The sequence below is a fragment of the Coregonus clupeaformis genome, chromosome 37, assembly GCF_020615455.1.
Source record: "Coregonus clupeaformis isolate EN_2021a chromosome 37, ASM2061545v1, whole genome shotgun sequence".
Taxonomy (NCBI): Eukaryota; Metazoa; Chordata; class Actinopteri; order Salmoniformes; family Salmonidae; genus Coregonus; species Coregonus clupeaformis.
Genome location: NC_059228.1, coordinates 3,672,419 through 3,686,725, shown reverse-complemented (window position 1 = coordinate 3,686,725; position 14,307 = coordinate 3,672,419). Strand labels below are relative to the sequence as shown.

Here is a 14,307-nt window from a genome sequence, read left to right as displayed (position 1 = left end):
CCTAACGGATGGCCATGTCAACCAGTTGTGTGAAGGACAACATTTTACATTACATTTTAGTTATTTAGCAGACACTCTTATCCAGAGCGACTTACAGGAGCAATTAGGGTTAAAGGCCTTGCTCAAGGGCACATCGACAGATTTTTCACCTAGTCGGCTCAGGGATTAGAACCAGCGACCTTTCGGTTACTGGCACAACGCTCTTAACCACTAAGCTACCTGCCGCCCCCGCAACATGTTGTCCCGTCAGGCTAGCTCCCGTCGGACTTCCTCCCGCAGATGGCACCGGAAATGGTCGATCAGTGCCCGCTCGTTCCACCCGGACCCCGCTGCAAGAGTCTGAAACTCCAAAGCGAAGTCCTGCGCTGTCCTCGTCCCCTGCTTCAGGTGGACCAGCCGCTCGCCCGCCTCTCGACCTTCGGGCGGGTGATCGAAGACACCCCGAAAGAGGCGAGCGAAGTCCCCGTAGTTCTCCAACGCGGCTCCTCCTTCGTTCCAAACCGCGTTGGCCCACTCCAGGGCTTTCCCCGAGAGGCAGGAAATGAGGACGGACACCTTCTCCCGCTCCGATGGGGCCGGCCTGATGCTGGAGAAGTAGAGCTCCAGTTGGAGGAGGAATCCTTGGCAGAGCGCCGCCGTCCCGTCGAACTCCTGTGGTCGGGATATCTGGATCCCTCCGGGTGCTGGGGTGTGGGTGGCTGGATCCGGTTGGCCAGCTGGTCTCGAGAGATCGGGTCCTCTCCTCTCCAGGCGTTGGACGACCTGAAGAACCCGATCCATCGCTTCCCCCAAGCTGGCCAGCATCGTGGAATGCTCCTGGACCCATGCCACGACTCCAGGCATGCACTCCTCTCCCGCTGACTCCATAGCGGGTGGGTGATTCAGTGATGAGTGTGATTAGAAGGAGTCAGGCGCAGGAGGGTAAATCACCAAATATAGAGTTTATTCCGTCGTACACAGTTGCGCTGGATAGCGACAACAAAATACAGGCACAGATTAATAATCTACCCCGGCAATACAAGGTACGAGTAGTTCCACCGAGCTACACTCAACTCACATAAAACAATCACCCAAGGACAAGGGGGCAGAGGGAACACTTATACACGGACTAATGAGGGGATATGAACCAGGTGTGTGTAATTAACACGACAAGACAAATGGAATGATGATATATGGAGCAGTAGTGGCTAGTAAGCCGGTGACGACGAACGCCGAAGCCTGCCCGAACAAGGAGGGGAGGCAGCCTCGGCAGAAGTCGTGACAGAACTATTAATAATTTGAAGTTGTACTCTGTTTGTAGTCTGTGATTCAGTGTAGTTTAGTGCCTTGATGTTATCTGGAGTCTTGCTGTTTCACTCTAATTGGGTTATGTGGAGTTGGAGGCTGGGCTGACAGATTGTATAGAAGAGATTGACTGAGAGTGAATGATAAGTCACACCTTCAGTCACAGTTGGATGTTTCAGATAGACTTGTGTCTGTTTCTCAGCTCTTGGACATGCATCATGTATGATGTCCCTCTGTCTAAACAAGTGCTTCATGTTTGGACACACCAGTGTGTCACTGTACAGTACAGTACTGGGTGGTGGTGTGTACAGTATGTGTGTGTACGTGTACTTGAGTGTGTTTGTGTATACGTGAGTGTGTGTGTGTGTGCATGCATGCGTGTGTGTTTGCGCCTGTCCGATGTTATTCCAAAACTCCTTATCTCCTGTCTATCTCTTTCACAGTAGCCGTCTTATTTAGATGTAGTTCATTGAGAGGGTGCTAAATCACAATCATACTGTTGCTAGGTGTGTGTGTGTATACATGTGTGTGTGTGTTTGTGTGTGCGCGCGCATGTGTGTGTGTGTGTGAAGTTCTATCAGCAGCCTCAGACGTGGTCCTGTTCTCTGACTGTCCTCACCCTTCCCTGAAATAACTATTTTGGGAAAAGTTTCAGATACCATCTCTCCTGTCTTTTACCTGGCTCTCTGAGTGAATGGCATGGAGGAGAGAGGAGGAGGTGGTGATGGGAGGGGAGGAGAAGATAAGAGAGGAGAGGAGGAGGAGGCAGGAGAAAGTGCCACAGAACAGTCTGTTGAGACTCATCCATATGGCTGTCATGCCTTTTCAGATTTCATGAAATTGAACATAGGACAGCACAGCCTTCACCTGTTACCTCCCCTCTATAGAATACATCAGACACTACACGTCTTTGACCTTTCACCTCTATTGAGAATGGTCAACCAAGACAAAATCCGACTAAGAGGGAGGCTGTCTAAAAGCTAGAACTCATGATTACAGACTGCCATTCCAGTCTGCCCTGTCCAGTCAGCCACTGGCTGCCAACCACAGCCCAAAACAACATGGCGGAACTAATGACTGGCTGCCCCAGTGCTGCTATGCATTGTGTGTATGCCAGGATCTCTGTGTGCATGATGTTTTCCTTTTAAAGATCAAACAGCCGCTCACTTATCTGATTATTTCTCCTTTTCCTGCCACTTTCAAGTAGATGGTTGGAGTACTCCAAGTAGGAGGACTGTGCACAGCTACTGTACATGTCACCTACGTTTGGGGTTCCCTTTCATCTCTGTACTCTTACAATATGGCAGTTTTGTGAATAGGGAATGTGATTAAATTCACCCGTTTCTCTGTGGAACAGTTGGGCTGAGAGAGGAAATAAGGCAGGTTGATGTCCACATATCTCTGGTTCTGCCTGTCATGATTCCGACACTCCAACACTAGACTCAGTATTACCTGACAGCTAGTTGGAAAGAGATGGGAACATAGTGGGGGCATGGCTGAGTTTAATAGGTCCCTACTGCAGGGATGTTCAGGAGGAGAATTCCCTCTGCAGGATCTATTTTTCAGCAGTTTTTTCTCTTTCTTTCTCTCTCTTTCTCTCTCTCTCTCTCTCGATCTCTGTCGCTCTCTCTCTCCCACTTTCTGCCTCTTCCTTATTTTTAGGGAGTAATTGAAATACATAGGGAATATGAGCGTATTTAAATGAAATCTGTTAATATTGCATGACTTTTCATTTCATTGTGTGCATTAGTGTATTCTCATATGCTTCTCCTAGCATTTCTAAGCTTCTTTGAATTGACTTGTATCAGAGATTTATCACCAGATCACCAGATTAGCCTCTGTCTGTCACATCTGTGAATAGGCTCCATTGCCTTATACCATAGGCATGATTTTTGCGTTTGTTGAGTCTGGTGAAGTTGTATTAATGGGCAAATTAATCTTAATTTTTTAATCAAAAGCACATCTTTGAATGAAGGGTATTTTGTCAACAGGAATGTATGGAAACGTACATACAGTGAAATGTTTCTAATATTTAGTTGAGGGCTACAATATGGTATTCATCAGATGGTTTAACATTCTCTATCCCCTCCGTCCCCCATCCTCCCTCTATCTCCTTTTATCTCTCTGTCGCTCTCACCAGCTCTCTCTCTCTTTCTCTTTGAAGGGCCCAGTCAAGGGGTGTAAATAGCTTTTTGTTATCTCAGGGAGAAGTCACATTGAGTGGAAACAGAGACATCTCCCTCCTCCATTCTTTAGATAATGACACATGGAAAATTCTGGGCTTAAACAAAGGGTATTTATTTGGTCTGTTGTGTGAAAATGATTGATCAAATCTACAGTGGGGTCTGAAATTATTGTCACCCTTGATAAAGATGAGCAAAAATTACTGTATAAAATAAATAATTCAAATACTTGTATGCAAAAATGTTTTGGGAAATTATATTATTTTATAATACTAATAATCTCGAAAGAGATTTTGTTTAACAAGTAATATATATTTTTCTCTCAAAAAGGTAGGGGTCAAAATTATTAACACCCCTGTTTTCAATACCTTTTAATACCTCACCTTGCAAGGATAACGGCACAGAGCCTGAGTTGGAGAACACACTGGGAGGGATCTTAGACCGTTCATCCATACAGAATCCTTCCAGATCCTTGATATCCTTCGTCTACGCTTATGGACTGCCTTCTTCAATTCAAACCACAGGTTTTCAATAGGTTTCACATCCGGAGACTGAGATGGCCATTGCAAAATGTTGATTTTGTGGCCAATTAGCAATTTCTTTGTAGATTTTGACGTGTGCTCTGGGTTATTGTCTTGCTGAAAGATCCACTTGCAGCCAAGTTTCATCCTCCTGGCAGAGGCAACCAGGTTTTGGCTAAAATGTCCTGGTACTGGGTAAAGTTCATGATGCCGTTGACCTTAACAAATCAAATCAAATCAAATTGTATTGGTCACATGCGCCGAATACAACAGGTGCAGACATTACAGTGAAATGCTTACTTACAGCCCTTAACCAACAGTGCATTTATTTTTAACAAAAAAAGTAAAAATAAAACAACAACAAAAAAAGTGTTGAGAAAAAAAAGAGCAGAAGTCAAATAAAATAACAGTAGGGAGGCTATATATACAGGGGGGTACAGGTGCAGAGTCAATGTGCGGGGGCACCGGCTAGTAGAGCCCCAGCACCAGTGGAAGCAAAATAGCCCATAACATCAAAGATCCACCACCATATTTTACAGTAGGTATGGGGTTCTTTTCTGCTCATGCATTCTCATTTCGACGCCAAACCCACCATTGGTGTGCATGGCCAAAGAACTCTATTTTCATGTCATCCAACAAATGTAAACGCCTGCTAAATGGCATTGGCACTTGGATTGGAACCCATGCTTTGGTCAGATGACATGAAAATGAAGCTCTTTGGCCACTCACACCAGTGTTGTACCCCTTTTCTTATCTAACACCATTGCTCAGCAGCTTGGAAATTACTTGTGTTATTTACATTTGTTGGACATTGTTTTTTTCACCCCTTTTCCAATAAACATTCAGAAAGTATTCACACCCCTTTACTTTTTCCACATTTTGGTATGTAACAGCCTGAATTTAAAATGGATTAAATTCATGTTATTGGTTTGCTGGATAGCCAGAGCCCAATGAGCCCTGGTCAAAAGTAGTGCACTATATAGGGAATAGGGTGCCATTTGGGACGCACCCCTGGTGTTGTGTGGTAAGGAGCAGGTACTGTAATTTATTTTACATTTACGTTTTAGTCATTTAGCAGATGCTCATAGTGGCAACAGTTGTTGAATGCAGCTGGAGCAGTGGCCTGCAGACGGTGCCAACCTCCCTCCCTCCATCCCATCCACCCCTCCATCCCTTATTTCTCGCTTTGTCCTATAGCTAAATTTAGTCTATCACATGTTGATATAGGTCAACTGTGGACAAGCCTGTATTTATTCCCATCCTTCTCACTGCTCCTCAAATCAAGGAGACATTAGTAAATAGGGCAGAAAATATGTCTCTATAGTGCTGACTGCCGAGCAGCACTCCAGTGCTGAGAGTTAAGTGTGTGTGTGCTTGTTAATGTGTGTGTGTGCGCGTGTGCGAGCCATCATGTCTCAGTTTGTGAGAGCTGCATGTCTGTGAGCTGATGGAGCATGACCGTGAGGAAGGAGAAGATGTGTGTGTGTCAGAAGTCTCTCTTTCCTTCTCCCTCTGTTCTAATGAAACACAGCTCATTCAGGAGACAAGCCTGTACTGCAGAAAGAAATGAATTCATTTCTCCAATACATTCAGAAGATAGAATGAGAAACAACTTTTCTTGGCTGTCATTATCCTTACAACATTTTGGCAATACATTTCAGTGTTCTATTCAGCTGTAGCCTACATGTCCGTTTCCTGACCTACTATTAAACAACGTTTAAATGTTGTTGTGGTACAATGGTGACTAATGGAAACTGCAATACAAATGTTAGTATTGTGGTCAGTGGTAACCTAATTTCAACATTCTCTCTCTCTCCCTCCCCACATTGTCCCTCCCCTCCCCCTCTCGCCTCTATCTCTCTCAGTTCTTTGCATCCAGGCAGCATCCATCCAGTTCACCAAGGAGCCCAAATCCCAGGATGCATTGCATGGCCGCAGTGCCATGCTCCGCTGTGAGGTCAGCGACCCGGCAGACATTCAGTATGGCTGGCTACACAACGGTCAACCCCTGAACAACACCGAGAGGCGCTTCCGTGAGGTCAGCAACCTCAAGTTCACGGCGGTGGACCGGAGAGTGGACGCTGGGAACTTTGAGTGCGTGGCCTCCAACACGGTCACGGGAGAGGAGGCCCACTCCACTAACGCCTCTTTCAACATCAAGTGTGAGTGTTAATACATGTCCCATACACTTGGGGTTGTGTTCCTTGAGGTGCAACGTTCAGAATAGATGTTAAATGCAGATCAAAATTGAATGAATAGAGTTGACATGATGCCCAGTTCATCATGACAGAAAATAATATCTGTTACATAAAAGGCATTTTTTAACCTTAACCATTTTGAATATGTGCAAGATTTTCCTCATGGTGCCGTACCAAGGCCCTACAACCCACAAGTTTCAGACATGCAACACAGGTGGATCGTTGTGTCTCAGAGCAATCTACCTAAATTAAAAAGCCACATAAAAGCCTCAGTATAGAATATCAGGTAAGGATGTACGAGATTAGATTTTTTTTCGATACCTTGTAGGCACCTTGTTCTTTGTTGCTACCCTCCCATTCAAAAGGAAACTTGATATGTGCGCCACCAAGCATGTGTTTCTTGTTTCTTTTCTCCGTTGTGTAACACTCACTTTTCCCACATCCCCTCAAAAGGCTTTTGCGTGTCGAAATGACTAAAGAGTTAAACTCCCCTTACAGCCATATCATTATTTACGTTCTAGATTAAGTGTCTTGTTTCGAGATCTTATTCATTCATGATGTTTTTCTCAACCGCCCCCAAAACCCAAATCCTTTGCCGTTGAAGGCCTCTTAGTACTCAGAGATCTCTTACTAAATCAAATCAAAGTTTATTGGTCGTGGACACAGATTTGCAGATATTATCACAGGTACAGCGGAATGCTTGTGTTTCTAGCTCCAACAGTGCAGTAATAATATCTAGCAATACAAAACAATACACACATAATCCAAAAAGTAAAGAGAAAGAAATGAAGAAATATCAGAACGAGCAATATACTGTGCATTTCCACATTTTGTTACATTTCAGCCTTATAAAAAAAAAAATACATTAATTATTTTCATCATCAATCTACACACAATACCCAATAATGACAAAGCAACAACAGGTTTTTAGAAATGTTTGCAAATGTATTAAAAATAAAAAACAGATACCTTATTTACATAAGTATTCAGACCCTTTTCTATGAGACTCAAAATTGAGCTCAGGTCCATCCTGTTTCCATTGATCATCCTTGAGATGTTTCTAAAATTTGATTGGAGTCCACCTGTGGTAAATTCAATTGATTGGATATGATTTGGAAAGGCACACACCTGTCTATATAAGGTCACAAGATTGACAGTGCATGTCAGAGCAAAAACCAAGCCATAAGGTCGAAGGAATTGTCTGTAGAGCTCCGAGACAGGATTGTGTCGAGGCACATATCTGGGGAAGGGTATGAGGGAAAGATGAATGGAGCACACAGGACCTCAGACTGGGGGCGAAGGTTCACCTTCCAACAGGACAAAGACCCTAAGCACACAACCCAGGAGTGGCTTCAGGACAAGTCTCGGAATGTCCTTGAGTGGCCCATTCTTCTCTGCAGATCCTCAAGCTCTGTCAGGTTGGATGGGGAGCGTCGTTGCACAGCTATTTCCAGGTCTCTCCGGAGATGTTCGATTGGGTTCAAGTCCGGGCTCTGGCTGGGCCACTCAAGGACATTCAGAGACGTGTCCTGAAGCTACTCCTGCGTTGTCTTGGCTGTGTGCTTAGGGTCAATGTCCTGTTGGAAGGTGAACCTTCGCCCCAGTCTGAGGTCCTGAGCGCTCTGGAGCAGGTTTTCATCAAGGATATCTCTGTACTTTGCTCCGTTCATCTTTCCCTCGATCCTGACTATTATCCCAGTCCCTGCCGCTGAAAAACATCCCCACAGCATGATGCTGCCACTACCATGATTCACCGTAGGGATGGTTCCAGGTTTCCTCCAGACGTGATGCTTGGCATTCAGGCCAAAGAGTTCAATCTTGATTTCATCAGACCAGATAATCTTGTTTCTCATGGTCTGAGAGTCCTTTAGGTGCCTTTTGGCAAACTCCAAGCGGGCTGTCATGTTCCTTTTACTGAGGAGTGGCTTCTGTCTGGCCACTGTACCATAAAGGCCTGATTGGTGGAGTGCTGCAGAGATGGTTGTCCTTCTGGAAGGTTCTCCCATCTCCACAGAGGAACTCTTGAGCTCTGTCAGAGTGACCATTGGGTTCTTGGTCACCTCCCTGACCAAGGCCCTTCTCCCCCGATTGCTCAGTTTAGCCTGGCGGCCAGCTCTAGGAAGAGTCTTGGTGATTCCAAACTTCTTCCATTTAAGAATGATGGAGGCCACTGTGTTCTTGGGGACCTTCAATGTCTGCAGACAATTTTTGGTACCCTTCCCCAGATCTGTGCCTCGACACAATCCTGTCTCGGAGCTCTACAGACAATTCCTTCGACCTCATGGCTTCGTTTTTGTTCTGACATGCACTGTCAACTGTGGGACCTTATGTAGATAGGTGTGTGCCTTTCCAAATCATGTCCAATCAATTGAATTTGCCACAGGTGGACTCCAATCAAGTTGTAAAAACATCTCAAGGATGATCAATGGAAACAGGATGCACCTGAGCTCAATTTCGAGTCTCATAGCAAAGGGTCTGAATACTTAAGTAAATGAGGTATTTCTATTTAATTATTTTAATAAATGTGCAAAAATTTATAAAAACCAGTTTTCACTTCGTCATTATGGAGTGTTGTGTGTAGATTGATGAGGAAATACATTAATTTAATCAATTTTAGAATAAGGCTGTAATGTAACAAAATGTGGAAAAAGTCAAGGGGTCTGAATACTTTCCGAATGCACTGATATATATATATATATATATATATATATATATACATATACACACACACACATACACTATCAGTCAAAAGTTTGGACACTCATTCCAGGGTTTTTCTTTATTTTTTTATTATTTTCTACATTGTAGAATAATAGTGAAGACATCAAAACTATGAAACGACATAGTGGTTAGTACTTGATTCCATATGTGTTATTTCATAGTTTTGATGTCTTCACTATTATTCTACAATGTAGAAAATAATAAAAAAATTAAGAAAAATCCTGGAATGAGTAGGTGTGTCCAAACTTTTGACTGGTACTGTACATATTACCTCAATTACCTGGACTAACCTGTGCCCCCGCACATTGACTCTGTACCGGTACCCCCTGTATATGTATGTGTGTGTGTGTATATATATATATATATATATAAAATGGCACCCCAATGGTGGAACAAGCTCCGCCAGGACAGCGGAGTCACTGACCACCTTCCAGAGACACTTGAAACCCTACCTCTTTAAAGAATACCTGGAATAGTATAAAGTAATCCTTCTACCCCCCTCCCCCACCCCCCCATAAAAATTAAATAAAAAAATAAAGAAGAAAAAAAGTGGTTGTCCCACTGGCTATCATAAATTGAATGCACAAATTTGTAAGTCGCTCTGGATAAGAGCGTCTGCTAAATGATGTAAATGTAAATATATATATATATATATATATATATATACATACAGTGAGGGAAAAAAGTATTTGATCCCCTGCTGATTTTGTACGTTTGCCCACTGACAAAGAAATTATCAGTCTATAATTTTAATGGTAGGTTTATTTGAACAGTGAGAGACAGAATAACAACAAAACAATCCAGAAAAACGCATGTCAAAAATGTTATAAATTGATTTGCATTTTAATGAGGGAAATAAGTATTTGACCCCCTCTCAATCAGAAAGATTTCTGCCTCCCAGGTGTCTTTTATACAGGTAACGAGCTGAGATTAGGAGCACACTCTTAAAGGGAGTGCTCCTAATCTCAGCTTGTTACCTGTATAAAAGACACCTGTCCACAGAAGCAATCAGTCAGATTCCAAACTCTCCACCATGGCCAAGACCAAAGAGCTCTCCAAGGATGTCAAGGACAAGATTGTAGACCTACACAAGGCTGGAATGGGCTACAAGACCATCGCCAAGCAGCTTGGTGAGAAGGTGACAACAGTTGGTGCGATTATTCGCAAATGGAAGAAACACAAAATAACTGTCAATCTCCCTCGGCCTGGGGCTCCATGCAAGATCTCACCTCGTGGAGTTGCAATGATCATGAGAATGGTGAGGAATCAGCCCAGAACTACACGGGAGGCTCTTGTCAATGATCTCAAGGCAGCTGGGACCATAGTCACCAAGAAAACAATTGGTAACACACTACGCCGTGAAGGACTGAAATCCTGCAGTGCCCGCAAGGTCCCCCTGCTCAAGAAAGCACATATACATGCCTGTCTGAAGTTTGCCAATGAACATCTGAATGATTCAGAGGAGAACTGGGTGAAAGTGTTGTGGTCAGATGAGACCAAAATGGAGCTCTTTGGCATCAACTCAACTCGCCGTGTTTGGAGGAGGAGGAATGCTGCCTATGACCCCAAGAACACCATCCCCACCGTCAAACATGGAGCTGGAAACATTATGCTTTGGGGGTGTTTTTCTGCTAAGGGGACAGGACAACTTCACCGCATCAAAGGGACGATGGACGGGGCCATGTACCGTCAAATCTTGGGTGAGAACCTCCTTCCCTCAGCCAGGGCATTGAAAATTAGTCGTGGATGGGTATTCCAGCATGACAATGACCCAAAACACACGGCCAAGGCAACAAAGGAGTGGCTCAAGAAGAAGCACATTAAGGTCCTGGAGTGGCCTAGCCAGTCTCCAGACCTTAATCCCATAGAAAATCTGTGGAGGGAGCTGAAGTTTCAAGTTGCCAAACGTCAGCCTCAAAACTTTAATGACTTGGAGAAGATCTGCATAGAGGTGTGGGACAAAATCCCTCCTGAGATGTGTGTAAACCTGGTGGCCAACTACAAGAAACGTCTGACCTCTGTGATTGCCAACAAGGGTTTTGCCACCAAGTACTAAGTCATGTTTTGCAGAGGGGTCAAATACTTATTACCCTCATTAAAATGTTAATCAATTTATAACATTTTTGACATGGGTTTTTCTGGATTTTTTTGTTGTTATTCTGTCTCTCACTGTTCAAATAAACCTACCATTAAAATTATAGACTAATCATTTCTTTGTCAGTGGGCAAACGTACAAAATCAGCAGCGGATCAAATACTTTTTTCCCTCACTGTATATATATATATATATATATATATGTATATGTATATGTATGTATATATATATATATATATATGTATATATATATATATATATATATCGCTACTGTTCTTTTACTGTTACTCTTTAATTGTTATTATTTAAAAAAAAATTACTTATCTATTTTTTACTCTACATTTATTTTTCTTAAAACTGCATTGTTGGTTAAGTGCTTGTAAGTAATTATTTCACTGTTGTATTCGGTGCATGTGACAAATCAAATTTGATTTGATTTGAACTATGTCCCTTTCCCCATATTATGGCCTATAAAAACAACTGTTGGCTTTTTAGAAAGCAGCTGGATAAGGCAATGCCCAGATGAATCCACTGTTTCCCTTCAACGTGTTATGAGTCTTCAGAAAGCCAGGCTGGGTGTTTTTGACTGTGTGGTGAGGGCTAGGTCTGTTCTCTAGATCCTGAGCACAGAAGCACAGAAGAAGCAGATGAGCATTAGAGTGCAGAGTAATGGAGCAAAACACACAACACATGGAGATGCACACACCCACCCACGCACACACACACACACACACACACACACACACACACACACACAAACACACACCTGAGGTTAAAACCACCAGGCCAATGAGGCTTTGGCGTTTGCTGCCTTGCCTCAACTCCTATTAATGAAGGACAGCCTGTTATCCCAAAGAAACATATTATTTTTGAGGCCCTCGTCTCACCTGAAGGAAAATATTTTAATGTCCTGTAATTAAAAATGATTTATCACTGCAATAAAAGCATAGACTGACTCACTGACAGCGATAAAAACAAGTTAAACATGAACTACCGGTTGTCACAACCCAGAATAAACTAGATGATCTTTCAGGTCACGATTGTCAATTCAAAGAACTCAAGAATGCTTTTATGTGTTAATCATTATGAAATATAGTGAAAGTTTTCTTTTAATTAAAAATGGTCTTCTATGTTTACCTGACCTGAAGTTCTATACTGGTGTATGTGCAAGTGAGAGAGACAGGAGAATTCAGAAGTGAGAGAGATTTGTATTTCTAAACTTTTATAAGAGCTCATGCATGTACAGTATGTGCATACACTCTGAGTGTTAGTTGTATATAGTGCATTTTTCCTTGACACAGGGGTGTGTGACAGGGTGTGAGAGGGTGCTTATAGGTCACACTATATCAAACAGGTTATTCGGTAGTTGAGGCCAAAAGTTGTACAAGACAGGATTGTGTCGAGGCACAATCTACACATAACACCCCATAATGATAAAGCGAAAACAGGTTTTTAGATTTTTTTCTCCAAATCTATAACAAATAAAAAACAGAAAAACCTTGTTTGCATAAGTATTCAGACTTGCTACGAGACTCGAAATAGAGCTCAGGTGCATCCTGTTTCCATTGATCATCCTTGAGATGTTTCTACAACTTGATTGGAATCCACCTGTGGTAAATTCAGTTGATTGGACATGATTTGGAAAGGCACACACCTGTCTATATAAGGTCCCACAGTTGACAGTGCATGTCAGGGCAATAACTAAGCCATGAGGTCGAAGGATTTGTCCGTAGAGCTCCAAGACAGGATTGTGTCGAGGCACAGATGTAGGGAAGGTTACCAAAAAATGTCTGCAGCATTGAAGGTCCCCAAAAACACAGTGGCCTCCATCATTCTTAAATGGAAGAAGTTTGGAACCACCAAGACTCTTACTAGAGCTGGCCGCCCGGCCAATCTGAGCAATCGGGGGTCAAGGGCCTTGGTCAGGGAGGTGACCAAGAACCTGATGGTCATTCTGACAGAGCTCTAGAGTTCCTCTGGGGAGATGGGAGAACCTTCCAGTAGGACAACTATCTCTGCAGCGCTCCACCAATCAGCCCTTTATGGTAGAGTGGACAGACGGAAGCCACTTCTCAGTAAAAGGCACATGACAGCCCGCTTGGAGTTTTCCAAAAGGCACCTAAAGACTCTCAGACCAGATCTGATGAAATCAAGATTGAAATCTTTGGCCTGAATGCCAAGCGTCACGTCTGGAGGAAACCTGGCACCATCCCTACGGTGAAGCATGGTGGTGGCAGCATCATGCTGTGGGGATGTTTTTGAGCGGCAGGGACTGGGAGACTAGTCAGGATCAAGGGAAAGATGAACGGAGCAAAGTACAGAGAGATCCTTGATGAAAACCTGCTCTAGAGCGCTCAGGACCTCAGACTGGGGTGAAGGTTCATCTTCCAACAGGACAACGACCCTAAGCACACAGCCAAGACAATGCAGGAATCTCTGAATGTCCTTGAGTGGCCCAGCCAGAGTCCGGACTTGAACCCGATCGAACATCTCTGGAAAGCCCTGGTCAAAAGTAGGGCACTATATAGCGAATAGGGTGCCATTTGGGATGCTGCCTAGCACTAATGTATTGACTCAATGGAGGCTCCTCTAATCCCTTCAGTTCAGAGCAGTCATTTAGAGTAATTAAGCCCTGGGTTTTCTAATGGAGGCTTAGCCTAGTCCTCTCTGCTAGCTCTTTGTTTCAAGTTTTAATGTCACGTGCACAAGTTCAGTGAAATGCCTTTCTTGCAAGCTCCAAACCCAACAATTAAGTAATCAATATCAATTTAGCACTAAAAATATCATAAGGTAGAACAAAAACAAACAATAAATAAAAAAAGATCAGGATATATGATAAACAGAGTAGCAGCAGCGTAAATTATTTGTATGTGAGTGTGTGTGCGTGTGTTTAGAGTCAGTACATCTAAAGCCTTTCCTTTTGGGGTGTTGCTATAGGCCACCAAGTGCTAACAGTCAGTATATAAATAATATGTGGGAAATGCTTGATCGTGTATGTGATGTAAACAGAGGTTTTCTTTCTTGGGAACCTGAATATTGACTGGTTTTCATCAAGCTGTCCACTCAAGAGGAAGCTTCTCACTGTAACCAGTGCTTGTAATCTGGTTCAGGTTATTAATCAACCTACCAGGGTGTTTACAAACACTACAGGAACAAGATCATCCACATGTATCGATCACATTTTTACTAATACTGTAGAACTTTGTTCTAAAGCTGTACCTGTACCCATTGGATGCAGAGATCACAACATAGTGGCTATATCCAGGAAAGCCAAAGTTCCAAAAGCTGGGCCTAAAATAGTCTATA

At 43.2% G+C, this 14,307-nt stretch overlaps 1 protein-coding gene across 1 annotated transcript in view; it reads left to right on the top strand.

Annotated features, from left to right (window-relative positions):
• The window catches only part of LOC121553327 (inactive tyrosine-protein kinase 7-like), a 210,793-nt gene that overhangs the window by 107,167 nt on the left and 89,319 nt on the right, over positions 1-14,307 (top strand). The window contains exon 2 of the mRNA XM_041866356.2: positions 5,854-6,150. Within this exon, the coding sequence (XP_041722290.1) occupies positions 5,854-6,150 (297 nt within the window). The remainder of the gene's footprint in view (positions 1-5,853; positions 6,151-14,307) is intronic.